The 26827-nt window shown below is 48.2% G+C and overlaps 2 protein-coding genes and 1 pseudogene across 2 annotated transcripts in view; 1 reads left to right on the top strand and 2 right to left on the bottom strand.

Annotated features, from left to right (window-relative positions):
- Positions 1-438, bottom strand: part of LOC132570937 (zinc finger protein 420-like) — a 33484-nt pseudogene extending 33046 nt beyond the window's left edge.
- The window catches only part of LOC132571714 (zinc finger protein 91-like), a 250554-nt gene that overhangs the window by 181180 nt on the left and 42547 nt on the right, over positions 1-26827 (top strand). The window lies entirely within an intron of this gene.
- On the bottom strand, positions 6682-25292 carry LOC132571062 (oocyte zinc finger protein XlCOF6-like). Its single transcript, XM_060237703.1, has 6 exons — positions 25193-25292; positions 18039-18519; positions 13978-14092; positions 10134-10204; positions 9789-9915; positions 6682-9176 (listed from the first exon to the last, which is right to left on the bottom strand). Exons 2-6 carry the CDS (start codon positions 18489-18491, stop codon positions 7447-7449), a joined length of 2496 nt encoding a protein of 831 aa, XP_060093686.1. The 5' UTR covers positions 18492-18519; positions 25193-25292; the 3' UTR covers positions 6682-7446.

Here is a 26827-nt window from a genome sequence, read left to right as displayed (position 1 = left end):
TGAAAAACCTCAGCTTGAGACCCTGGAGAGCCGCTGCCAGTCTGAGAAGACAATACTGACTTTGATGGACCAAGGGTCTGATTCAGTATAAGGCAGCTGCGTATGTTCATATGTTCAATACAAAAAGCAAACAAGAATGCAAAGGGACAAGGACGTAAATGACACTGCCGTGCAGTAAATAATATTGACTGCAGCTAAGTAAGAAGTATGCATAAACAAGTTGTAAACCGTATTGGACAAGGACATAACAGTCACATTATGTATAAAGAAAGAAAATAAAAGATAGGAAGCCTAGCAAGTAGATTAGCATCAAGTTATAGAAGATGCTATAATCAATCAATTATGGAATTTTAAAAATAAAGAATAATGTATGTTATTACTATTATAAAGTGTACCTTCTGCAACAGTAGTGTGCACTTTGCGCAAGATGTAGACCATGGCTAGCACAAACAGAAGAAGATATTGGATTTATATCCCGCCCACCACTCCGAAGAGTCTCAGAGCGGCTCACAATCTCCTTTCCCTTCCTCCCCCACAACAAACACCCTGTGAGGTGGGTGGGGCTGGAGAGGGCTCTCACAGCACCTGCCCTTTCAAGGACAGAGGCTCAGAGCGGCCTACAATCTCCTTTCCCTTCCTCCCCACAACAGACACCCTGTGAGGTGGGTGGGGCTGCAGAGGGCTCTCACAGCAGCTGCCCTTTCAAGGACAACCTCTGCCAGAGCTACGGCTGACCCAAGGCCATGCTAGCAGGTGCAAGTGGAGGAGTGGGGAATCAAATCCGGTTCTCCCATATAAGAGTCCGCACACTTAACCACTACACCAAACTGGCTTTCCAGAAGAGGAAGGAAGGACGGGGAGGGATGGTGGCTCAGTGGTAGAGCATCTGCTTGGTAAGCAGAAGGTCCCAGGTTCAATCCCCAGCATCTCCAACTAAAAAGGGTCCAGGCAAATAGGCGTGAAAAACCTCAGCTTGAGACCCTGGAGAGCCACTGCCAGTCTGAGTAGACAATACTGACTTTGATGGACCAAAGAGGGTCTGATTCAGTAGAAGGCAGCTTCATATATGAAGATATTTCAAAGGGGGAAAAGAAAAAAAAGTTAAGAGATAGAATAAGTTGAGATATTCTGAGTTGTATGGTTGGAGATCATGAGCTGCTACATAATCTACAAATGAAGACCATTTTCCCATGAAATGTGAGTTTTTAGGGCAAACTTCAGGGTATTGATTTTCTCCATTATAAGGGAAAAAAAGCCCTGCAGTACAGAGTGGTAAAGTTGCAGTTCTGCAGTCCTAATTTCTGCTCACGGCCTGAGTTCGATCACTGCGGAAGCTGGGTTTTCAGGTAGCTGGCTCCAGGTTGATTCAGCCTTCCATCCTTCTGATGTCAGTAAAATGAGTACCCAGCTTTCTGGGGGGAAAGCGTAGATGACTGGGGAAGGCAATGGCAAACCACCGTGTAAAAAGTCTGCTGTGAAAACATTGTGAAAGCAACGTCACCCCAGAGTCAGAAATGACTGGTGCTTGCACCTTTACCTTTAAGGATGTCCCAGGTTTTGGCAAACCAGCTTGAGAGAGAAAGAAGCATGAAAATAGGCTCAAATACAATCCAGAATTCAATCACGCTCGACCAAAAAGGGGAAAAAGTAAACGGATCTACCTCACAGGGTGTCCGTTGTGGGAAGGAGTTTGTAAAGTTCTGAGGCCCCTTCAGCAGAGCCGGTGCTAGGCTTTCGGGCACCCTCGGCGAATCACCCACTCGTGCCCCATTATTTAAAAAATATAGGGAAAAAGAAGAGCGCCAAACTTGAAACTTTTCACATTTTTAATTTACTGATTTTTAATTTTTCAAAAAGATGCGATAAGTTATTAAAAAATTGTGAGAATGAGCGCTTGACGGCCATGCCAGGAAGGAAGGTGGTGGGATAGGATGAGGTGCGAGGCCAAGGGGAGAGCGGGGTGGCTTGGCTTTGTTGAGGGCAGCTTGGTGATGGGAGAGGACAAGGTGACAGCGGTCAGAAGCCAGAGTCATGTGTCGGAGAGGGGGCACCCAGTGGTGCCCCCTAGGCCAGGTGGGGCCCTAGGCGACTGCCTACTCCCATGCACCGGCCCTGCCTTGCAGGTAGCGAAGGGCGGAGTATAAACCCATTCTCCTCCTCCTCCTCTTCTTCATGAATTCACACGGTTCTTACGTTGAAATGAAATAAACCAGCGCCGTACTGTACGCTGTGTCTTAAGTCTATAGGCAACACCACAAATATCATAAACATTTAGGGTTGCCAAGTCCAACTCCAGAAATATCTGGGGACTTTGGGGGTGGAACCAGGAGACACTGGGGTGGGGCTAGGAGGGAGGGGGGGGAAACGGCGCTGGGGAGCGTGGCGAGCTGCCCCGTCTTGGAGCAGGCGACGCCACTGTGCAGCTGCCGCCTCTTCTCCGCTCGCGTGGCTGCTCCTCCGAGATGGGCTCAGCCTGGGCCCATTTCGGAGGAGCAGCTGCGGTGGGCGGGGAGGGGGCAGCAGCGGCGTGGTGGCGTCGCCCGCTCCGGTATGGGGCGGCTCGCCATGCTTCTTGGCGCCGTTTCCCGCCTCCCCCTGCTTCCGTTTTTTTGGGGAGTGGGGAAAGAGGCTGGAAATCCTGGGGTCCCCCGCCAGGGCGGGGAGGGTTGGGAAGCCTATAAACATTTGTTGGTCTCAAAGGTGCCACTGGATTTTAACTCTGAAATAGCATATGCATTCCATAGCTACCCCACAAAAGGAAGTCCCATTCACCAACATGTTGGAGTTTCTTGAAAAGGTCAACCAGCACATGCATGAGGATAAGCTGGTAGACATTATATACTTGGACTTCCAAAGCATTTTTAAATTCGGAACCTCACCAGACTACTGAGTAACCTTACCAGTCATGGGATGAAAAAACAGGCCCTCAGATGGATTACAAATTTGTCAAGCAACAGACAGCAGGGAGCTGGAACAAATTGACATTTCTCTCAATGGAAGAAAGTGAGTGGTGGGGCGCCCACAAGAAGAAGAAGAAGACAATTGGATTTATATCCCGCCCTCCACTCCGAAGAGTCTCAGAGCAGCTCACAATCTCCTTTCCCTTCCTCCCCCACAACAGACACCCTGTGAGGTGGGTGGGGCTGGAGAGGGCTCTCACAGCAGCTGCCCTTTCAAGGACAGAGGCTCAGAGCGGCCTACAATCTCCTTTCTCTTCCTCTCCCACAACAAACACCTTGTGAGGTGGGTGGGGCTGAGAGGGCTCTCACGGCACCTGCCCTTTCAAGGACAGAGGCTCAGAGCGGCCTACAATCTCCTTTCCCTTCCTCCCCACAACAGACACCCTGTGAGGTGGGTGGGGCTGGAGAGGGCTCTCACAGCAGCTGCCCTTTCAAGGACAACCTCTGCCAGAGCTACGGCTGACCCAAGGCCATGCTAGCAGGTGCAAGTGGAGGAGTGGGGAATCAAACCCGGTTCTTCCAGATAAAAGTCCGCACACTTAACCACTACACCAAACTGGCTCTCACAAGAACTGGAACCATTACTATTTTATTTATTAATATACTAGTAATAAGGCCCATTATGGGGAGAAATACAAAGGGTGGTATAAATTTGCTATGAGTGAGGGGGCTCTGCTCACTTCTCTTCCTTTTACATACTCACCAAGAAGACCCAGGAGCCCTCAGCCAACGGGGGAAGGCCTTCTGTGGCTGCTTCCCTCCTTCTCCCACCCTCAGCCAATGGAATGCAACAGACCTTGATTGATGGTTTGACAGGCCAAAGGTTGATGCAGCACAGTCCCAACCAATCCGGGTACTCCATTTTGCCTCCACGAAAGGGCTTTTATATATATATACAGGAATATATGGAATTAGTGCTGAGTGGTATAGTGGCTAATGTTTGCAAATGATGCCAAATTAGTCAGGACAGTGAAAACCAAGGCCAGTTGTACAGTGGATACACTGATGAAAAAGTCAGCTCAGTGTTAGAGGGAACACTTTGGGCTTCAAAGTGATGAGACTCCCAAAAGCTCACAGTGGGCTACACTGGGAAGGGATTAGGGTTCAGAAATGCCTCTCTAGAACTGCTGGTCAGATAAAAATGTCTGTGAATTAAGGATGCCACTGGCCACACCAGGTTTATGTGATAGATATCAGTTATTCTCAACTCGTCTATTTCTTTGCAGGACCTGAGGAAGGAAATGTTTTTGCCAGTTTCAAGTCAAAGTAACCTTTAGTGGCATACAACAACAATGAAATTGCTGAGCAGTCGGGTTAGAACGGATAAAAGGAAGTCCTTCTTCACCCAAAGGGTGATTAATACGTGGAATTCACTGCCACAGGAGGTCGCGGCGGCTACAAGCATAGCCAGCTTTAAGAGGGGATTGGATAAAAATATGGAGCAGAGGTCCATCAGTGGCTATTAGCCACAGCATATTATTGGAACTGTCTGGGGCAGTGATGCTCTGTATTGGTGCTTGGCGGGGGGCACCACTTGTGAACATCCTGATGGCACTTGTTTTTTTTTTTGGCCACTGTGTGACACAGAGTGTTGGACTGGATGGGCCATTGGCCTGATCCAACATGGCTTCTCTTATGTTCTTATGTGACACAGAGTGTTGGACTGGATGGGCCATTGGCCAGATCCAACAGGACTTCTCTTACGTTCTTCTTGTGTTGGACTGGATGGGCCAATGACCTGATCCAACATGGCTTCTCTTATGTTCTTAATTTAACAGGCAACCAACTGCCAGAGATAGAACAATAATCAAGAGCCATCTCTCCTCCAGCACTCTCTTCAAAGAACGCTCAGATGACCGGGCCCTGTCAAAGCGAGTAGGGGTGAGCCTCGTTCCGGTGCTCCTCTGATTGTGCTGGGGGGAGGAGGGAGCACTGCGGAAGGGAGGGGGTGCACAGTGGTGGCAAGGGGGGAGAGGCAAAACTAGGCATTTGTCTTGGGAACTGGGAGGGGGGGAGCCCAATTTGGTGCCCCCTCCTGGCGCCCTAGGCAAATGCCTGATTTGCCTAGTGGACGAGCCGGCCCTGTCTGTAACTTCTACTTCTAGTTCAGTTTTCTAGTTCAGACCTTTATTGGCATAAGGATTGTAACTTCTTTCCTGGGGCAATGCTGGTTCTGTGTAGGAAGAGAAGTCAAAACTTTCCCGTCAGGGAGAAAAAAAAAATGGTTATTTTTAGATTAACGCAAGTTTGTCGTAATAATAAAATGCTTTCTCGAAACTTGTTAGGAAGGCGATGTAACCTGTCTTCAACTTGGATGTAATGTGCCCGAGTGCATCCTTTTTTGCACCACTCCAACATTATTGACTCGGTCCATAGAGCCTTAAATGCTTTTGAAAAATCTTTGACAACTCAAACTCCTAAAGTTAAAGGTCCAATTGCAATAATTTACAAAGCACTTAACTATACCCAATGGCAGCAGACTACTGCACTACCAAATGCTTGGAATAGAGATTGCAAAGGTACTTTTTCTGGAAAAAGTTGGTCCAAATTGTTCCGTACTGCACCTTTAAATGAGGCTGCAACACTATAAATTATACTCTAGAGCAGGGGTGTCGAACTCATTTGTTATGAGGGCCGGATCTGACATAAATGAGACCTTGTTGGGCCCAGCCATGTTGGGTTCGGCCACACCATGCTGGACCAGGCCATGTGTGTACCTATATAAGATTAGGTAGCTGAGATATAAATTTTATAAACAACACAGACAAACCCAAATATATATTTTTTAAAACTTAAAATAAAAACTTAAAACGTTAACATTCACTGGCTTTAAAGATGCTTTCTTTGTATATCTTCCATGGGATCCAGGAAACTGGGCAAAGGAAGCTCTGGCTTTCCTTCCTTCCTTCCCCAGGGGACTGGGGGTCGGGGAGGAGCCTCAGCCAACAGAAGGAAAAGAGGCTTGGCTCAGTAACTCTGCTGTGCAATTGAGAGAGCCTGGCAAAGCAAGCTATTCCTTTCCCCCTCCTCCCAAAGGAAGGAGCCTCAGCCAGTGGAGAAGATAGAGGTTTTGCTCTGTGTAATTGAGCAAGCCTTGCAAAGCTAGCCGAGATGCAGAAGGAAGCAAGAGAGAGGGAGAAGGAAGCAGATGACAGTCAATTGCTCGGGGGCCTGATAGGAGCTTCCCAGGGGCCTGATTCAGCCCCAAACTGGATGTTCGACACCCCTGCTCTAGATGGTACTTAATGCCGGTCCAAATGTACCATGCTAAAAAAATTATCCAACCCCTAATGTTGGAAGAACTGCAATGAAAAAGGAACACTTCTGCATTGTTGGTGGGACTGCCCACGGGTTCAACCTCTCTGGAAGCAAATCATAACCATTATTGAAAAGATTGCTCATGTTAACCTCCCGTTAACACCAGAATTTTGGTAAATAGCTGGACCACCCGAAATGTTTCTGGTTCTAGTAAAGAAATTACATCTTTATTTTTAATGGCAGCTAAACTATTAATAGCTAATTTTTGGAAATTCAAATTAATTCCTTCAATTTAGAAATGGTACTCCAAGGTCTGGGATCTAATTGTAATGGACAAAATTCCTTCAAATTTTACAAGTAGAAACCTCTGGAAATAACGATAATGTCTTAGAAAAATGGTTTTGTTTTTGTGGCTTTATACAATCAAACTAGTCGCTTGCTTTTAAACTACTGCAGAAATACATGGACTTTGCGCTTTTTATTAATTAATGGTAATTCAAAGTATTATATGTTATTTTATATTACTTCAGATACTGTGCAGAATAGTCTCTTTCACTTGTTTGTATAGTTGATATTTGTATTTTAGCATTTATGTTAAATTTTTTATCTATTTTCTGAGTATATAATTTGTAATGTATGTGCTATAGTACTTTATGAATTCAGATATTGCTGTAACTGGAGTTTATAGTTCAATAAAGTTTTTTTTGAAAATTAAAAAAAAAAGATTTCTCCCCTGTGTGGGTTTTGTGATGCTCTTGACTGAAGAAGGCCACTCTGACTGAATCTCTTCCCACGCTCTGAACATTCAGAAGGATTGACCTCTGTGTGGGTTTTTTGAGGACACTGCACTCCAAATATATCTCTTTCCACACTCAGAGCATTCAAACAGTTTCTACGCTATAACCCTATCCACCAAAGATGCTGTATATGCTCAGAAAAGGAAGTTCAAACTGTCACACACATTCTTTTACATTGTAAGCTCTATTCCAGAGAGAGATAGCAGTTAATATTTCCATTACTCTCTAAATTTAAACCTCTAGATAATTATCTGAAATTTGCAGATGTCATGCTACTGAAATACTGTCTTATCGGAGGCAGTCTGTAACTCAGGCAGTAGCAAAATATTGTTTTTAGTCGTAAATAAGCAGAAGTTTTTAACAAAGTAGAGATGGTTAATAATGCCACTTTTAAGGTTTAACATTGGTGGAATTTGAATATGAGAATGCTTTTATGTAGTCAGAAATTGTGGTCCGTTATCTATGAGATTTTGTATATCGTTATTGCTGGTCAATTGACCGTAATAAATTGGAATTGGTAAATTGGCTCTGTGAGTTACTTTGTGCTGTTGAAGATGGCTACTCTGAGTGAATCTCTTTCCACACTCAGAACATTCAAAAGGTTTCTCCCCTGTGTGGGTTCTTTCATGCACTTGAAGATAGCTACTCCGACTGAATCTCTTTCTACACTCTGAGCATTCAAATGGTTTCTCCCCTGTGTGGATTCTCTCATGCCGCTGAACACTACTACTCTGACTGAATCTCTTCCCACACTCTGAACATTCAAATGGTTTCTCCCCTGTGTGGGTTCTTTTATGTACTTTAAGACTGCCACTCTCACTGAATCTCCTTCCACATTCTGAGCATTCAAAAAGTTTCTCCCTTGTGTGGGTTTCCCCTGTGTGGATCCCTTGGTGATACAGAAGATGGCCACTTCGACAGAATCTCTTTCCGCACTCTAAGCATTCAAAAGGTTTCTCCCCAGTATGGGTTCTTTTATGCTCTTGAAGATGGCTACTCTGAGTGAATTTCTTTCCACACTCTGAGCACTCAAAAGGTTTCTCCCCTGTGTGCGTTCTTTTATGCTCTTGAAGATGGCTATTCTGACTAAATCTCTTTCCACACTTTGAACATTCAAAAGGCTTGTCTCCTGTGTGGGTTCTTTGATGATAATGAAGATGACTACGTGCACTGAATCTCTTTCCACATTCTGAGCATTCAAAAGGTTTCTCCCCTGTATGAGTTCTTCGATGCAGATGAAAATGGCTACTCCGACTGAATTTCTTTCCACACTCAGAACATTCAAATGGTTTCTCCCCTGTGTGGGTTCTTTTATGCTCTTGAAGATAGCTACTCCGACTGAATCTCTTTCCACACTCTGAGCATTCAAATGGTTTCTCCCCTTTGTGGGTTCTTTTATGCACTTGGAGACTGCCACTCTCACTGAATCTCTTTCCACATTCTGAGCATTCAAAAGGTTTCTCTCCTGTGTGGATTCTTTTATGCTCTTGTAGATAGCTACTCCGACTGAATTTCTTTCCACACTCAGAACATTCAAACGGTTTCTCCCCTGTGTGGGTTATTTTATGCCGTTGAAGACTACTACTCTGAGTGAATCTTTTCCCACACTCTGAGCATTCAAACGGTTTCTCCCCTGTGTGGGTTCTTTTATGCACTCGAAGACTGCCGCTATGACTGAATCTCTTTCCACACTCTGTGCATTCAAAAGATTTCTCCCTTGTGTGGGCTCCCCAGATGTGGTTTCTTTGATGCAATTGAACACTGCCACTTGTAGTGAATCCATACTCTGAGCATTCAAAAGGTTTCTCCCCTATGTAGGTTCTTTCATGCACTTGAAAACAGCCACTATGACTGAATCTTTTCCCACACTCTGAGCATTCAAAAGTATCCTCTCCTTTTTGCATTCTTTGATTCACAAGAAACTGTGATCTGTATATGAAATACTTTTCACACTGAATGGCTTTACTTGTCTTCATTATATTATGCTTTGGAAAATGGATATTACACTTTCTTTCATCGCTGTTCTCAATCAAATGGCTGTCTTTCTTTCTCTCAGGTCTGCCTTGATTCCTGACATTTCCTTTGAAGTCTTCACAACTGACTTTATCTAGTAATTGCAGTTCAAATTCCTCATCCTCCTCATTCCTCTGATTGTCCGCTGCTGGAATAAACAGAGAGATCAGAATCATAGAATTGTAAGGGACCTTCAGGGTCATCTAGTCCAATCCCCTGCACAATGCACAAATACATCCTCTAAATAAATAGATTGAGAGACTGCATAGAGAGAGAGGCATAAACAGAGAGATTGCCTTAACAGAACAGTGCATTGCTATTCAGTATTTTGATTCATGCCTCATCACAATGTTAGAAAAAATAGCAAACCGTGTAGCACTATAATAGCAATTTATAATATGACAACAAAGCCCTTAAAGGGAAACGTCCACATCCAACTAGAAATACATTTTGTCTCTCTGCATAAGGAGTCTCATTACAAAGGTCGTCTTCTTCTGTCACGATGTAAATAAGCCCAATAGAAGAATCAAGTCGATTCAAGGGACCAGTTTCGGTTTCAAAAACCTTCATCAGCTAAGGCTTTAGCTTTGCAGTTCAGTACCTCATGGCTTCAAGCCACATAAAGAAAAGATAACTTGCTATTTGAAGCACCAGTCCTTCCTGCTTAGGACAAAAGTTCCATTATTTTCTGGCTGGTAATTGCTTCTCTTCATCACAATGGCAGCAATTTGCACTTTCGGCATATATGAAAGATCCTTACCCAGAGAGGCCACGTTCTCATAGTTCTCCAGCATGACTTCCCAGTAGAGAGCTCTTTGGTCCAGATCCAGCAGGGCCCACTCTGCCACGGTGAAATACACGGCCACCTCCTCAAAGGAAAAGGAACACTGAAAGAAAAAGCAGATGCCCCAATCAGAAATTGCACAAGGAAGAGATTGCACACTGGAAGAGAGTAGTCTGGGAAGGTATAGGAAGTTAGGCTTGGGATGGGTAAAGGAAACGGCATTCTGAGGATCTCTGGCCTGGACACTTTGTAGAAACTGCAGGAGCAAAAGCGAAAGAGAAAGGAGGCGGAACCTAGGTGGTCCTCGCTCGAATCCCTTACCTGGACTGGAGGTGTAGCAGCCGTTTCCACACCTCTTGAAAGATAACGGTTCAAAAGCATCTCTCCACTGCCTGTTAGTGAGACAAAGGAGGAAGGAAAGATAACTTGCTCTCTGAAGCACCAGCCCTTCTGTTTAGGACCAAAGTTCCATTATTTTCCATTATTTATTGAAAGTGCCATTATTTAGTGGCCACAGCCTTAGTGTGAGTACACACAGAGGCTGTGGTCGCAGACACACTAAATAATGGCACTTTCCAACTGGATTTTGCTAGGTTACACAGTGGAATTCGGTTGGAAAGAGCATTATTGTGTGTGTGTGTGTGTGTGTGATTGCATCTGACAGCAATGCGGATCCTGTGAATTTAGGGGGAGGGGTTTGTGAGTTTCCTGCATTGTGCAGGAGGTTGGATTAGATGACCCTGGAGATCCCTTCCAACTCTAGGATTCTATGAAAGGCATCTCCCATGACTTTATATTCCATTTGCTGGTTTGTTCCTTGCTTCGTGCACCCCTTTCCCAGGGGAGTGAAACCTCGCCCTGTGTACATACAACACATTGTTTAACGCTACAGTAAATTCTGGGAGAGGCAGAAGAGAAGCACCAGGTACCTATGAGCCTCACAGGTTATAAATGCTGCCAACATAAGACATGTCTGGCCTGGGAGGGAAGAGAAGGCTGGAAATGATGTTTCATGGCATGTCACCATCACATTCGGCCCAGATGTGACTTGAGACGGAAGGGAAATACGAATGAGTCTCTTGGCCATGCTAACTTCATAACAAGGTTTTCAACCAGACGCAACATCACCCAAAAGGTGATTAACACATGGAATTCACTGCCACAGGAAGTGGCGGCAGCTACAGGCATAGACAGCTTCAAGAGGGGATTGGATTTTTTTGGCCACTGTGCGACACAGAGTGTTGGACTGGAAGGACCACTGGCCTGCTCCAACATGGCTTCTCTTATGTTCTTATGTTCTCCCTTTCTCACAATACAAGAACTCGTGGGCATTCGATGAAATTGCTGAGCACTCAGGTTAGAATGGATAAAAGGAAGTCCTTCTTCACCCAAAGAGTGATTAACACATGGAATTCACTGCCAAAGGAGGTGGTGGCGGCTACAAGCATAGACAGCTTCAAGTGGGGGGTTGGATAAACATCTGGAGCAGAGGTCCATCAGTGCCTATTAGCCACAGCGTATTGTTGGAACTCTCTATCTGGGGCAGTGATGCTCTGTATTCTTGGTGCTTGGGGGGGGGCACAGTGGGAGGGCTTCTAGTGTCCTGGCCCCACTGATGAACCTCCTGATGGCACCTGGGTTTTCTGGCCACTGTGTGACACAGAGTGTTGGACTGGATGGGCCATTGGCCTGATCCAGCATGGCTTCTCTTATGTTCTTAACATCAACATGATATCACATCTGTTCCAAGCCCTTCCCTTAAGCTCCTGGCGGGGAGGGGTGCGAACCCCCAGCCCTCTATCCCTATTCCAGCATCCTGTTTCCCACAGTGGTCCACCAGATACCCCTACAAGCACAGGCACAGAAGCCAAATTTTTCCATGATTATGGGCCCCCCAGAAGTGTTTTTCAGATCTCTGCATCCCTCGAAGGTGCAGGCTCCCATTATTCACTGGGTTGAATATCACTGCCGAGATTTGTCTATCTCAGGGGTGGCCAAACTGTGGCTCGGGAGCCACACGCGGCTCCTTCACACATATTGTGTGGCTCTCAAAGCCCCCGCTACCCCATTGGCCAGCTTCCGCGGGGAGGGCGGGATACAAATTAAATATTATTATTATTATTAGCTTGGAGAACGCATTTCCAGCTGACAGCTTGGAGAATGCATTTAAAGTTGCTTTCTTTCTACCTCTCTTCCCTTCCCCTACCTATTTTCCTTCCTTCCTTCCTGAGATCCAGTTTGGTGCAGAGAGCCAGTTTGGTGTAGTGGTTAAGTGCATGGACTCTAATCTGGGAGAACCGGGTTTGATTCCCCCACTCCTCCACTTGCAGCTGCTGGAATGGCCTTGGGTCAGCCATAGCTCTCATAGGAGTCGTTCTTGAAAGGGCAGCTGCTGTAGGAGAACTCTTAGCCCCACCTAACTCACAGGGTGTCTGTTGTGTGTGTGTGTTTGTGTGTGGGGGGGGAAGGTAAAGAAGACTGTGACTGCTTCGAGACTCTGAGATTCAGAGCATAGGGCGAGATATAAATCCAATATCTTCATATTTTCCTTCCCTCTTTCCTTCCTTCCTTGCAGCTCTCAAACATCAGACATTTATTCTATGCGGCTCTTACACTCAGCAAGTTTGGCTACCGCTAGTCTATCTTATGGAAGGAGGGTGAGATATGGATATTTTAATTAATGTGGGGACTTGCCTATCATACAATGATGGTGTGGAGTTGTTTTCCGTAGCTCTGGAAGGTCAGAGTAGAACCAACAGGTTGAAATTAAATCAAAAGAGTTTCCGGCTCAACATTAGGAAGAACTTCCTGACCGTTAGAGCGGTTCCTCAGTGGAACAGGCTTCCTTGGGAGGTGGTGGGCTCTCCTTCCTTGGAGGTTTTTAAGCAGACGCTAGGTGGCCAACTGAAAGCAATGCTGAGTCTGTCCACTTAGGCAGATCATGAGAAGGAGGACAAAAAGGGTTGGGTCAGTTCTTAGTTCTTGCGGCCCTTTCTTATACGCCCAGGGAAATGCTGATCACCAAATTGGGGCCGGGAAACAATTTTTCTCCAGGCCAGTTTGGACATTTCTTTACCATCTCAGGGCATGGAATGAGGTCACAAGGTGTGAGGGGGATGGTGGTGTTTGTGAATGTTGTGCATTGTGTAAGAGGTTGGACTAGATGACCTTAGAAGTCACCTCCAGCTCTATAATTACCGTATTTTTCGGACCATAAGACGCACTTTCCCCACCAAAAAAAGTGGAGGGGAAAGTGTGTGCGTCTTATGGTCCGAAGATACGTACCTTGGGGGGGGGATCCGCTGCCTCTGCCTCCGATCCGGCGCTTCCCCCGCGCCTGCCTGCCTGACTCCATCTTCTTCAGGCAAGCGCTGGGATCGCTCCTCGTGGCCCCACCGCAAACCCAGCGCTTCGCAAGCGCCGGCTGCGGAGGGGGCAGCGTGCTTCCTCCTTGTCTGTCTGCCTGGCTCCACCTCTGATGTTTAAAGCAAGCGCTGGGATCGCTCCCTCCGCTCTCCGATCCCAGCGCTTGCTTTAAACATCACAGCTGAAGCCAGGCACACAGGCAAGGAGGAAACACCCGCCCCCTCCGCAAACCCAGCGCTTCGCGAGCGCCGGCTGTGGAGAGGGCAGTGTGCTTCCTCCTTGTCTGTCTGCCTGGCTCCACCTCTGATGTTTAAAGCAAGCGCTGGGATCGCTCCCTCTGCCCTCCGATCCCAGTGCTTGCTTTAAACATCAGAGGTGGAGCCAGGCAGACAGACAAGGAGGAGCACACTGCCCTCTCCGCAGCCGGCGCTTGCAAAGTGCTGGGTTTGCGGTGGGGCCACGTGGAGCGATCCCAGCGCTTGCCTGAAGAAGATGGAGCCAGGCAGGCAGGCGCGGGGGAAGCGCCGGATCGGAGGCAGAGGCAGCGGATCGCCCCCCAGGAGGAAGGTGCGTCCTATGGTCCGGAGCACCTTATGGACCGAAAAATATGGTATATGGTTCTATTAATTTGTTTAATTAGTGGACATGGAGTGGACGTTGTTTAATTAGTGGACTCTGAGTTCCACAAATGAACAATGTGTCGTGTGAAGAAGATTCCCGCCCCCGCCCTGATTTCATCACTCTATCCATCAAATGCACTGGGTACCCCGATCATATCCAGACACTAAGAGTACTTTACCACAGGAGAGGGCTTCTTGGGCACATTCCTGGGCCTGCATCCTCTCCCCCTGCTCCAAGGAAGCTCCTTCTGCCTCAGGGAATGTCGCTTCTGTCTTCAGGGATGGTCGCCACATCTGAAAAAGCAGCGGGGGAATTTATTAACGAATGGCAGTGTATATAGCAGGGGTGGCTAAACTGCAGCTCAGAAGTCACATGTGGCTCTTTCACACATGTTATGCAGCTCTTGAAGCCCCCACCGCCCACTGGCTTTGGAGAAGGCATCTCTCTTCAAATTACTGCTTCAAGCCATCCGGTGGCTTGGTGAATGCATTTAAAGTTAAACTTGCTTGCTTTCCATCTCTCCCTCTCCCCATCTATTTCCTTCCTTCCCTCCCTCCGATTTATCAGGCTGTGGAAAGACTCTGTGGGGACAGTCCCTGTATTGTATACTGTACTTCTTGTTCTTTTCAGTTTCGCATTAAATATATTCACACATGGTTTGCGTGGAGGTTACATTGTTTCCGTGGTTTTCTTATATTGTTTACTCAATACACCGGCTCCACTTGTGTTGATTATTACAAGTTCTTTCAAGGCTGTTCTACTCAAGAGCGGTTCTGGGAGAGCTCTCTCAGCTCCACCTACCTCACAGGGTGCCTGTTGTGGGGAGGGGAAGGGAGAGGAGATTGTAGGATGCTCTGAGCCTCTGTCCTTGAAAGGGCAGCTGCTGTGAGAGCCCTCTCCAGCCCCATCCACTTCACAGGGTGTCTGTTGTGGGGGAGGAAGGGAAAGGAGATTGTAGGACGCTCTGAGCCGCTGTCCTTGAAAGGACAGCTGCTGTGAGAGCCCTCTCAGCCCCATCCACCTCACAGGGGGTCTGTTGTGGGGGAGGAAGGGAAAGGAGATTGTAGGCCACTCTGAGCCTCTGTCCTTGAAAGGGCAGCTGCTGTGAGAGCCCTCTCAGCCCCACCCACCTCACAGGGTGTCTGTTGTGGGGGAGGAAGGGAAATGAGATTGTAGGCCGCTCTGAGCCGCTGTCCTTGAAAGGGCAGCTGCTGTGAGAGCCCTCTCAGCCCCATCCACCTCACAGGGTGTCTGTTGTGGGGGAGGAAGGGAAAGGAGATTGTAGGCCACTCTGAGCCTCTGTCCTTGAAAGGGCAGCTGCTGTGAGAGCCCTCTCAGCCCCACCCACCTCACAGGGTGTCTGTTGTGGGGGAGGAAGGGAAAAGAGATTATAGGCCACTCTGAGCCACTGTCTTTGAAAGGGCAGCTGCTGTGAGAGCCCTCTCAGCCCCACCCACCTCACAGCGTGTCTGTTGTGGGGGAGGAAGGGAAAGGAGATTGTAGGCCGCTCTGAGCCTCTGTCCTTGAAAGGGCAGCTGCTGTGAGAGCCCTCTCCAGCCCCACCCCCCTCACAGTGTCTGTTGTGGGGGAGGAAGGGAAAGGAGATGGTAGGCTGCTCTCAGCCTCTGTCCTTGAAAGGGCAGCTGCTGTGAGAGCCCTCTTCAGCCTCACCCACCTCACAGGGTGTCTGTTGTGAGGGAGGAAGGGAAAGGGGATTGTAGGCCGCTCTGAGCCTCTGTCCTTGAAGGGCAGCTGCTGTGAGAGCCCTCTCAGCCCCACCCACCTCACAGGGTGTCTGTTGTGGGGAGGGGAAGGGAAAGGAGATTGTAGGCCGCTCTGAGCCTCTGTCCTTGAAAGGGCAGCTGCTGTGAGAGCCCTCTCCAGCCCCACCCACCTCACAGGGTGTCTGTTGTGGGGGAGGAAGGGAAAGGAGATGGTAGGCTGCTCTCAGCCTCTGTCCTTGAAAGAGCAGCTGCTGTGAGAGCCCTCTCCAGCCCCACCCACCTCACAGGGTGTCTGTTGTGGGGAGGGGAAGGGAAAGGAGATTGTAAGCCGCTTTGAGACTCCTTCGGGTAGTGAAAGGGGGGGTATACATCCAATCTCCTCCTCCTCATCACTGAACTGTTTAGACCAGGGGTGTTGAATTCATTTGTTACGAGGGCCGGATCTGACATAAATCGGGTCCAGCCATGTGTGTATCATCAGATGTAATGGCAGGTAGAACACACAGGGCTTTTTTGGGCAGAAAAAGCCCAGCAGGAACTCATTTGCATATTAGGCCACTATGTCAAGCAATGTGAATCTTTCCTTTGATAGCATGATGCTAACTGAATGTATCTGTAAGGCTCCATGAATGTTACTAACCCTGAACTAAGCTGGGCACATCAAAGTAGAAAATAGCCGGGCGTGTCGTTCGCGCCTCTTTCGCCTCTCTCGCTTTTACTAACAAATGCAGGAATTTGCTCTTTGAAGATAAGCGCCTCCAGGGACCGGTTCTCAGGCCTGGTCCCAGGAAAAGAAACCACAGGGGAGATAAGAAGTTTACCGTGTGACGATTCACACGGGAATACAGCATTGTTTAGAAATTGTAGCTTTGTTTAGAGAACCTTTGATCTTTAAGTATACCCTCCAATGTTACTGTGTATCAGTTCCAATACCTAGCTCAATAGAAGCATCTTGGATTATCAATAAACCATACTTTGTTTCTATTCAAGGTCTGGTTACTTTGAGATCTGATTGCTTGACACACACACCCCTGACACCAAGCCAGCCGGACTGCGTGCCTGTGCATTCCTGCTCAAAAAAAGCCCTGAGAACAGATATAACAGATATCTTTCCTTTGATAGCATGATGCTAACTGAATGTATCTGTAAGGCTCCATGAATGTTACTAACCCTGAACTAAGCTGGGCACATCAAAGTAGAAAATAGCCGGGCGTGTCGTTCGCGCCTCTTTCGCCTCTCTCGCTTTTACTAACAAATGCAGGAATTTGCTCTTTGAAGATAAGCGCCTCCAGGGACCGGTTCTCAGGCCTGGTCCCAGGAAAAGAAACCACAGGGGAGATAAGAAGTTTACCGTGTGACGATTCACACGGGAATACAGCATTGTTTAGAAATTGTAGCTTTGTTTAGAGAACCTTTGATCTTTAAGTATACCCTCCAATGTTACTGTGTATCAGTTCCAATACCTAGCTCAATAGAAGCATCTTGGATTATCAATAAACCATACTTTGTTTCTATTCAAGGTCTGGTTACTTTGAGATCTGATTGCTTGACACACACACCCCTGACACCAAGCCAGCCGGACTGCGTGCCTGTGCATTCCTGCTCAAAAAAAGCCCTGAGAACAGATATCAACATTATAAAGGACACAAACACAATTAATTTTTTTTTAAAAAAAACCTTAAAACATGCTTAAAACATTAGCACTTATTGGTCTTGAAGGTGCTTTCTTTGTATCTCTCCCATGGGATCCAGGAAACTGGGCAAAGGAAGCTCCGACTCTTTCCTTCCTTCCCTAGGGGTCCAGGAGGGGGAGGAGCCTCAGTCAAGAAATGCCTGGCTCAGTAGCTCTACTGTGCGATTGAGAGAGCCCGGCAAAGCAAGCTCTCCCTCCCCCCAAAACCAGAACCAGGAAAAGGGACAACAGGACAGGATGCAAAACCAGAAGCCTCAGCCAATGGAGAAAATAGAGGCTTTGCTCTGTGTGACTGAGCAAGCCTAGCAAAGCAACCTGCGACGCAGAAGGAAGATGACAGCCAGTTGCTTGGGGGCCTGATAGGAGCCCTCCGGGGGCCTGATTTGGCCCCTGAGCCACATGTCTGACAACTCTGGTTTAGACCTACAGTGCTGGCTTTTAGCAGACGGATGGCTGCTTACTTTGACATTAACTTTCTAAGATGATGCAGTGAGTAATATCATAATGCCCCTTGTTTGCATCCCAGAACAGTGTGGCCCTACAATGCTGGCGTGGGGTGCTCAGCTTGACTTCCAGTTTTACTGCATGATGCTGTGGACCAAGGAATGGATCCTGCCTTACTCCCAGACTCTTCACCCTACTATCAGCAGACCCGGTGAGTTATCTGGAGGGGTAAGAAAGTCTCTTGTAGAGGAGGGTACTGAAGGAGGCTGTAAAATTTCCTTTTTTTTTTGGATGATTAACCCTTGGACAAGTATCTTTCAAAGACACTTTAGGATAAGGCCAGATTGAATTGGGACATAATGGAGGGAATCCCCTCACCTGTTCTGCCTGCCTCTTCTCCTCTGCTTGACTTAGGAGGAAACCTTCGGCCAGGGCCACCGCCTGGGAACTGGTCTCTGGCCCACATTCTCTGACCCAGCACTGCATTTCCTGGGGCAGGAGAGTCAGGAACTGCTCCAGGATCACCAGGTCCAGGATCTGCTTCTTGGTGTGCCTCTCCGGCTCCAGCCACTGGCTGCAAAGTCCATGGAGCTGGCTGCAAACCTCTCGGGGCCCATCAGCCCAATGGTAGCAGAACTGCCGGAAGCGTTGGCAATGGACATCTGAGGTCATGGTGTCCTTAGCCAGGGTCTCTGGCAGAGCTCTTTCCCAGAATGCAACACCACTCCCAGCTTGGAGGAGAAGGGGGCCTTTGCTTGCTGTCTTGCCAGTTCCAGGTCCTCCTGGGTCCTGCTCTTCCATCTCCTGCCCCTTCCACTGAGTCACCTCCATCTGGGAAAAGACACCTTTATTCCCTTGGCTGTGAAGAGAAGAGTGAGAATGAAAATCCACCACCAAACATCACAAACCTTCATATGCTCAGGGAGAGTGTGAGAATTGCCCTTGCACATTAAAAGAAAAGAGCTTTTTGTGCATTATAGAATGGGGTTTGATATATTGTTATATTGCATACCAAGATATTTTAAATATGCTACTTCAGGTTTGTTTGTTTGTTTTGAAAGCTAAGTCTCTCTGTTTGTGTTATTAGAGATATTATAACCTTAGCCTCTCATTCCTTTGGCTCGACCTATCCTAGGGGCTAATTCTTAAGGTAAACCAGAGCCCCGAAAGGACAAGAGGGACTGGTGAAGCCTTTACTATTGCATGCATCTCTTCAAAAGAAGAAAAAGAGGACACTGGATGTTTGGCATTCTGGCCACCATAAGAACATAAGAGAAGCCCTGTTGGATCAGGCCAGCGGCCCATCCAGTTCAACAGTCTGAGTCACATAAGAACATAAAAGAAGCCCTGTTGGATCAGGCCAATGGCCCATCCAGTCCAACACTCTGTGTCACAGAAGAACATAAGAGAAGCCCTGTTGGATCAGGCCAGCGGCCCATCCAGTTCAACAGTCTGAGTCACATAAGAACATAAGAGAAGCCCTGTTGGATCAGGCCAATGGCCCATCCAGTCCAACACTCTGTGTCACAGAAGAACATAAGAGAATAATAATAATAATAATAAATAATAATAATAATAAACTTTTATTTATACCCCGCCCTCCCCGCCGAGGCAGGCTCAGGGCGGCTAACAGGACATGGTGAAAACCATGATACAAATAGACAATAAATAATACAGTTAATAATTTAAAAATAAAACAATAAAACAGTAAGACATTAAAATACAGTCGAATAGCGTATAAGATGGCTCGGTATTACTGGTCTTATCAAGAGTTCTGTCTTAAAAAGCTAGCTGGAAGAGGGCAGTTTTGCAGGCCCTACGGAACTGGTTAAGATCCCGTAGGGCCCGCACTTCTTCCGGCAATTGGTTCCACCATGTTGGATCAGGCCAATGGCCCATCCGGTCCAACACTCTGTGTCACATAAGAACATAAGAGAAGCCATGTTGGATCAGGCCAATGGCCCCTCCAGTCCAACACTCTGTGTCACATAAGAGAAGCCATGTTGGATCAGGCCAATGGCCCATCCAGTCCAACACTCTGTGTCACAGAAGAACATAAGAGAAGCCATGTTGGATCAGGCCAATGGCCCCTCCAGTCCAACACTCTGTGTCACATAAGAGAAGCCATGTTGGATCAGGCCAATGGCCCATCCAGTCCAACACTCTGTGTCACAGAAGAACATAAGAGAAGCCATGTTGGATCAGGCCAGTGGCCCATCTAGTCCAACACTCTGTGTCACATAAGAACATAAGAGAAGCCATGTTGGATCAGGCCAATGGCCCATCCAGTCCAGAACTCTGTGTCACATAAAAACATAAGAGAAGCCATGTTGGATCAGGTCAGTGGCCCATCCAGTCCAACACTCTGTGTCACATAAGAACATAAGAGAAGCCATGTTAGATCAGGCCAATGGTCCATCCAGTCCAACACTCTGAGTCACATAAGAACATACGAGAAGCCATGTTGGATCAGGCCAATGGCCCATCCAGTCCAACACTCTGTGTCACACAGTGGCCAATATATGTGTGCATGTGTGTGTGTGTATATACACACACATATACACATATACTGTGGCTAATAGCCACTGATGGACCTCTGCTCCATATTTTTATCTAACCCCCTCTTGAAGCTGGCCATGCTTGTAGCCGCCATAACCTCCTGTGGCAGTGAATTCCACATGTTAATCACCCTCTGGGTGAAGAAGTACTTCCTTTTATCCGTTTTAACCATCCACCCCATTTGACCCCATCTTAGTCTCCTTTCTGGGCCTCCTAGCCACTAAAAGGTGAGCGTTTGTATTCTTGCTGGTCTCTCCCTTCGCAAGAACCGAACCCAGATCTCCTGGGACTGTTCCTTTGTGTTTCTCCCTGTCGTGTTGCCTGGGGTGCGTGAGTCTGTACTTGACATGATTCCTCCCACCCAAACCCCAGTGCAGGAGGGAGAATCTGGCATTGTGTTACGGCTGCCTCTGCCAAACGAGCTGCGCAGGGGCGACGCAATTGGAACAGCTGTGTTCTCTCCCTCGGTATTCAGTTTGCAAAACATTTCTCAGAGTCACATCTGCCATGCTCCCCGGTGTGTCTACGCTGCTCATGCCAGGGCCCTCACAGAGAAGCATTCCTGCATGCCATTTGTTCCTCCTGGCCCTGCGTCTCTGGTACACTGCTAACGAGGTGTGGCCACATCAGCATGCTCTACGCCTCTATGGTGTTGTGCTTGGTTGGGCACTGGTGCTGCATCCTTGGCCACTGTTGGGTATCTGGATTCCTGTGAATGTCTTTACCAGTGTTCCTGCCAGGCTCATTGGAGCCTTAAGGACTAAGCTCAGGGACTCTAGAACAGGGGTCTCCAATCCCCGGTCCATGGGACGGTCCTGGTCCGTGGCCTGTTAGCAACTGGGCCGTGAGTTGTGTAATTGTTTCATTATATATGACAATATAAGAAAAAGAAGAAGTTAATGATGACTCTGGATTTATATCCCTGCCCTCCACTCCAAATCTCAGAGCAGTTTACAAACCCCTTTACCTTCCTCCCCCACAACAGACGCCCTGTAAGGTGGGTGGGGCTGACAGAAGCTGCCCTTTCAAGGACAACCTCTGCCAGAGCTATGGCTGACCCAAGTCCATTCCAGCAGCTGCAAGTGGAGGAAGAAGACGATGACATTGGATTTATATTCCGCCCTCCACTCAAGAGTCTCAGAGCGGCTCACAATCCCCTTTATCTCCCTCCCCAACAACAGACACCCTGTGAGGTGGGTGGGGCTGAGGGGCTCTCACAGCAGCTGTCCTTTCAAGGACAACCTCTGCCAGAGCTATGGCTGACCCAAGTCTATTCCAGCAGCTGCAAGTGGGGGAAGAAGACGACGACATTGGATTTATATTCCGCCCTCCACTCAAGAGTCTCAGAGCGGCTCACAGTCTCCTTTATCTCCCTCCCCCACAACAGACACCCTGTGAGGTGGGTGGGGCTGAGAGAGCTCTCCCAGAAGCTGCCCTTTTCAAGGACAACTCCTGCGAGAACTATGGCTGACTCAAGGCCATTCCAGCAGCTGCAAGGGGAGGAAGAAGAAGACGACGACATTGGATTTATATTCCGCCCTCCACTCAAGAGTCTCAGAGCAGCTCACAATCTCCTTTATCTCACTCCCCCACAACAGACACCCTGTGAGGTGGGTGAGGCTGAAAGAGCTCTCCCAGAAGCTGCCCTTTTCAAGGACAACTCCTGCCAGAGCGCTGGTTGACTCAAGGCCATTCCAGCAGCTGCAAGGGGAGGAGTGGGGGAATCAAACCTGGTTCTCCCAGATAAGAGTCTGCACGCTTCACCACTACTCGAAACTAATAGAAATAAAGTGCACGATTGTAACATCGCAAAACCATTGCCCCTCCCCCCCCCACCACCCTGGAAAAATTGTCTTCCACAAAACTGGTCCCTGGTGCCACAAAAGTTGGGGACCGCTGCTCTAACAGGGGTAGGGAACAGTGGCTCTCCAGATGTTTTTTGCCTACAACTCCCATCAGCCCCAGCCAGCATGGCCAACGGCTGGGGCTGATGGGAGTTGTAGGCAGAAAGCATCTGGAGAGCCACTGTTCCCTACTCCTGCGTACCCTAGTCCAACCAGAAGCCTCTCGCTGGTTCAAACAATCGAATGGCATTCTAGCGCAGGAATCTAGGACTGTATTTTTATTATTATTTATTTACGTTATATTTATATCCCACCCTTTCTATACAGACTCAAGGCGGCTAACAGCATAAAATAGACAGTAAACATAAGCAATATTAAAACAATAAAACAATCAGATAAACGGCAACGGTGCCACTTCAGGCGGGTCCGTTAGTCTTTTCTTTCTCACGCGCACAGATCCTAGGCAGCTAGTACTAAAGTGCGATAGATCCATATGTGGAGGCAGCCCTCTCCCATTAGACGTCATAGGCCACCCGAAGCCGTTCAGTCTCGCAGGCCCTGCGGAACTGCGATAAGTCCCTCGGGGCCCCGATGGCTTCTGGGAGGGTGTTCCAAAGTATTGGGGCCGCAACCGAGAAGGCTCTCGCTCTGGTGGAATTGAGCCTCGTCTCTTTTAGCCCAGGGACAGCCGAAAGATTTTGAGAGCTTGATCGCAGGGCTCTCTGGGGAATTTGTGGGGCAAGGCGGTCCCGCAGACAGGTGGGTCCAAGGCCATATATAGTTGGTCCCGTTGGCCCAGTTTATCCAGTCTTCTTAGCCTTTCGTTACCATGCTGTAACTCAATAAAGAGCTATGATTGCGGCAGCCTTGTCTCGTCTATGCCTTGAACCCACTATATTACAGTCACATAATCCCCCCCCCCCCAATTTCTACTCTGGGCTGGCCTGGGATACCAGCTGGAAGCTCTGGCCCCCCACTGGCCGCATCGGTGTCTTAGTATGGGGCTGTGGTTGATTCCAGTGCAGGCAGGCGTGGCCTTCCCCCACACCCCTTTTCTTATTTATTTGTTGGTTTAATTTATGCCCTCTCCAACACTCGTCCAAACCCCCCCACCCCCCCCACCCCCAAAAGGCCAGTTTTGTGTGATTTTTCAGCATACTAAAATGACCAGCGACAGAAAGGTAGATTCATAGATTTAACTTTTCCTGTACGGAAAGATATTGTCTCCCCCCTCCCCTCTGACATAAATTCCACTTGCATAGTGGGACAAAACTGGTGCCTAATGGGGCTGCCAACCACCAGGCGGAACCTGACATTCTCCCATAAGAACGTAAGAGAAGCCATGTTGGATCAGGCCAATGGCCCATCCAGTCCAACATTCTGTGTCGCATAAGAACATAAGAGAAGCCTTGTTGAATCAGGCCAATGGCCCATCCAGTCCAACACTCTGTGTCACATAAGAACATGAGAGAAGCCATGTTGGATCAGGCCAATGGCCCATCCAGTCCAACACTCTGTGTCACATAAGAACATAACAGAAGCCCTGTTGGATCAGGGCAATGGCCCATCCGGTCCAGAACTCTGTGTCACATAAGAACATAAGAGAAGCCCTGTTGGATCAGGCCAATGACCCATCCAATCCAACCCTCTGTGTCACAGAAGAACATAAGAGAAGCCATGTTGGATCAGGCCAATGACCCATCCAGTCCAACCCTCTGTGTCACAGAAGAACATAAGAGAAGCCATGTTGGATCAGGCCAATGGCCCACCCACTCCAACACTCTGTGTCACACAGTGGCCAAAAAAGCCAGGCGCCATTAGGAGATCCACCAGTGGGGCCAGGACACTAGAAGCCCTCCCACTGTTGCTCCCCCAAGCACCAAGAATACAGAGCATCACTGCCCCATAAGAACATAAGAGAAGCCCTGTTGGATCAGGCCAATGGCCCATCCAGTCCAACACTCTGTGTCATATAAGAACATAAGAGAAGCCCTGTTGGATCAGGACAATGGCCCATCCAGTCCAACACTCTGTGTCACATAAAAACATAAGAGAAGTCATGTTGGATCAGGCCAGTGGCCCATCCAGTCCAACACTCTGTGTCACACAGTGGCCAAAAAAGCCAGGCGCCATCAGGAGGTCCATCAGTGGGGCTAGAAGCCCTCCCACTGTGCCTCCCAAGCATCAAGAATACAAAGCATCGCTGTCCCAGACAGAGAGTCCCATGATCAATACCATGTGGCAAATAACCACTGATGGATCTCTGCTCCAGATGTTTATCCAACCCCTTCTTGAAGCTGTCTATGCTGTCAGCCGCCACCACCTCCTGTGGCAGTGAATACCATGCGTTAATCACCCTTTGAGTGAAGAAGGACTTCCTTTTATCTGTTCTAACCAGACTGCTCAGCAATTTGATTGAATGCCCACGAGTTCTCGTATTGTGAGAAAGGGAGAAAAGTCCTCCTTTCTCTACCTTCTCTATCCCATGCAGAATCTTGTAAAGTAAACGATCCTATAAATCTTGTAAACCTCTTATCATGTCACCCCGCAGTCGATGTTTCTCCAAGCTAAAGAGCCCCAAGCGCTGTAACCTTTCTTCGTAGGGAAAGCGTCCCAACCCTTGAATCATCCTAGTTGCCCTTTTCTGCACTTTCCCCAATGCTAGAATATCTTTTTTGACGTACGGCGACCAGAACGTTACCCCAGTACTCCAAATGAGGCCGCACCATCACTTTATACATCACAGGGGTGGCCAAGGGTAGCTCTCCAGATGTTATTTTTGCCTACAACTCCCATCAGCCCCAGCCAGCATGGCCAATGGCTGGGGCTGATGGGAGTTGTAGGCAAAAAAACAAAACATCTGGAGAGCTACCCTTGGCCACCCCTAGGAGACTGGCTCTCAGAATTGCAACCGACTTCCAGTTGACAGAGACCAGTTCCCCTGGAGAAACTGGCTGAACTGGAGGGAGGGCTCTGTGGCCTGGTTCCCACCCGAGGTCCCTCCCAGGCCCCAAACCCGGGCTTCCCCAACATGCAAGCTCCGGGAGTTGGCAACTGCATGGAAAGCAGGGCTGAGAAGGAGTGATCCCCCCCCGCCTTCCTCCCTTCCCAGCGCTCCCAGGGACTTACTCCCAAGGAAACCTTCCGGGGCTCCGGCTGCCTGGTTTCCCCCGCCCCAGTCCTCTGTCGCCCTGCAAAAGCAAACCCTCCCTCGGCCTCTCTAGCAAAGAGCTCTGCGAATTTAACCCTTGCGGCGCTGCAGACAAAGGAGAAAAAAAAAACGTTTCTGTCCTCTCCGGGGGGCGCTCCAGCCAGCGACGCCGGTCTATACACCTCAATGGAGTTACTCTGGAGTAACCGCGCGCGGGCGCCGTTCCCGGAGCATCCACCGCGGTGCAAGGCTGCAGATTGACTTCTCTGGGGCAGAGCACAATGCTCGCGCATGCGTCTCGGTCATGGGCAATGTTCCCTCGAAGCTGGGGGCGGGGGGGGGGGTGGTGGTGGTTGGGGAGCCACAGGTGGCTCTTTCACACATATTGTGTGGCTCTGTGGCTCAGAGAAGGCATTTCTCTTTTTAAACCACTTGGCCAAGCCAAGCCAGGGCAGTGGCTTGGAAAATGCATTTAAAGTTAAAGTTGCTTTCTTTCCATCTCACCGTCCTTCATCTGTCTGTCTGTCTGTCTGTCTGTCTGTCTGTCTGTCTGTCTGTCTGTCTGTCTGTCTGTCTGTCTGTCTGTCTGTCTGTCTGTCTGTCTATCTATCTATCTATCTATCTATCTATCTATCTATCTATCTATCTATCTATCTATGAATCTATCTGTCTGTCTATCATCTATCTATGAATCTGTCTGTCTGTCTATCTATCTATCTATCATCTGTCTGTCTGTCTATCTATCTGTCTATCTATCTCTGTCATCTATTTATCTATGAATCTATCTGTCTGTCTGTCTATCATCTATGAATCTGTCTGTCTGTCTGTCTGTCTATCTGTCTATCTATCTATCTATCTATCTATCTATCTATCTATCTATCTATCTATCTATCTATCTATCTATCTATCTATCTATCTATCTATCTATCCATCCATCCATGTATGTATCATCATCTCCCTCCCTCCCTCCCTCCTTCCCTCCTTCCTTCCTTCCTTCCTTCCTTCCTTCCTTCCTTCCTTCCTTCCTTCCTTCCTTCCTTCCTTCCTTCCTTCCTTCCTCCCTCCCTCCCTCCCTCCCTCCCTCCCCCTCCCCCTCCCTCCCTCCCTCCTTCCTTCCTTCCTTCCTTCCTTCCTTCCTTCCTTCCTTCCTTCCTTCCTTCCTTCCTTCCTTCCTTCCCTGCCCTCAAACACCTGACGTTCATTTCTTGCAGCTCTCAAACATCTGATGGTTCATGTCTTGTGGCTCTCAAACATTAGTCGCTTATGGCTTTTACACTGAGCAAGTTTGGTCCCTCTGCTCTAAGTTGTGGAGTCTTGTGAGCAAAAAAAATCTGCTTTGTGAGCTCCTGGCGTTACAGTTGTGAGCTCCTGCATAAATCAGTTTGCTCCCGGGTCATTTTTCCTGAGCCGAGACAAAAAGGGGGGAGCAGGAGGCTAAAAAATTGTGAGCTAGCTCACACTAACTCTGCTTCGAGGGAACAGTGGTCACGGGCAGCATCATCCTAGAAAGCGGAAAAAAGCGGTTCAAACACAATCCGGAGTTCAATAAGGCTGAATTCAAAGCAAAGCCAACCCGCACCCCTAATGTTGCCAGGTCTGTGTTGGAAAACACC

Source organism: Heteronotia binoei, chromosome 5 (assembly GCF_032191835.1).
Source record: "Heteronotia binoei isolate CCM8104 ecotype False Entrance Well chromosome 5, APGP_CSIRO_Hbin_v1, whole genome shotgun sequence".
NCBI lineage: Eukaryota > Metazoa > Chordata > Lepidosauria > Squamata > Gekkonidae > Heteronotia > Heteronotia binoei.
This window is presented reverse-complemented; position numbering and strand designations above follow the sequence as displayed.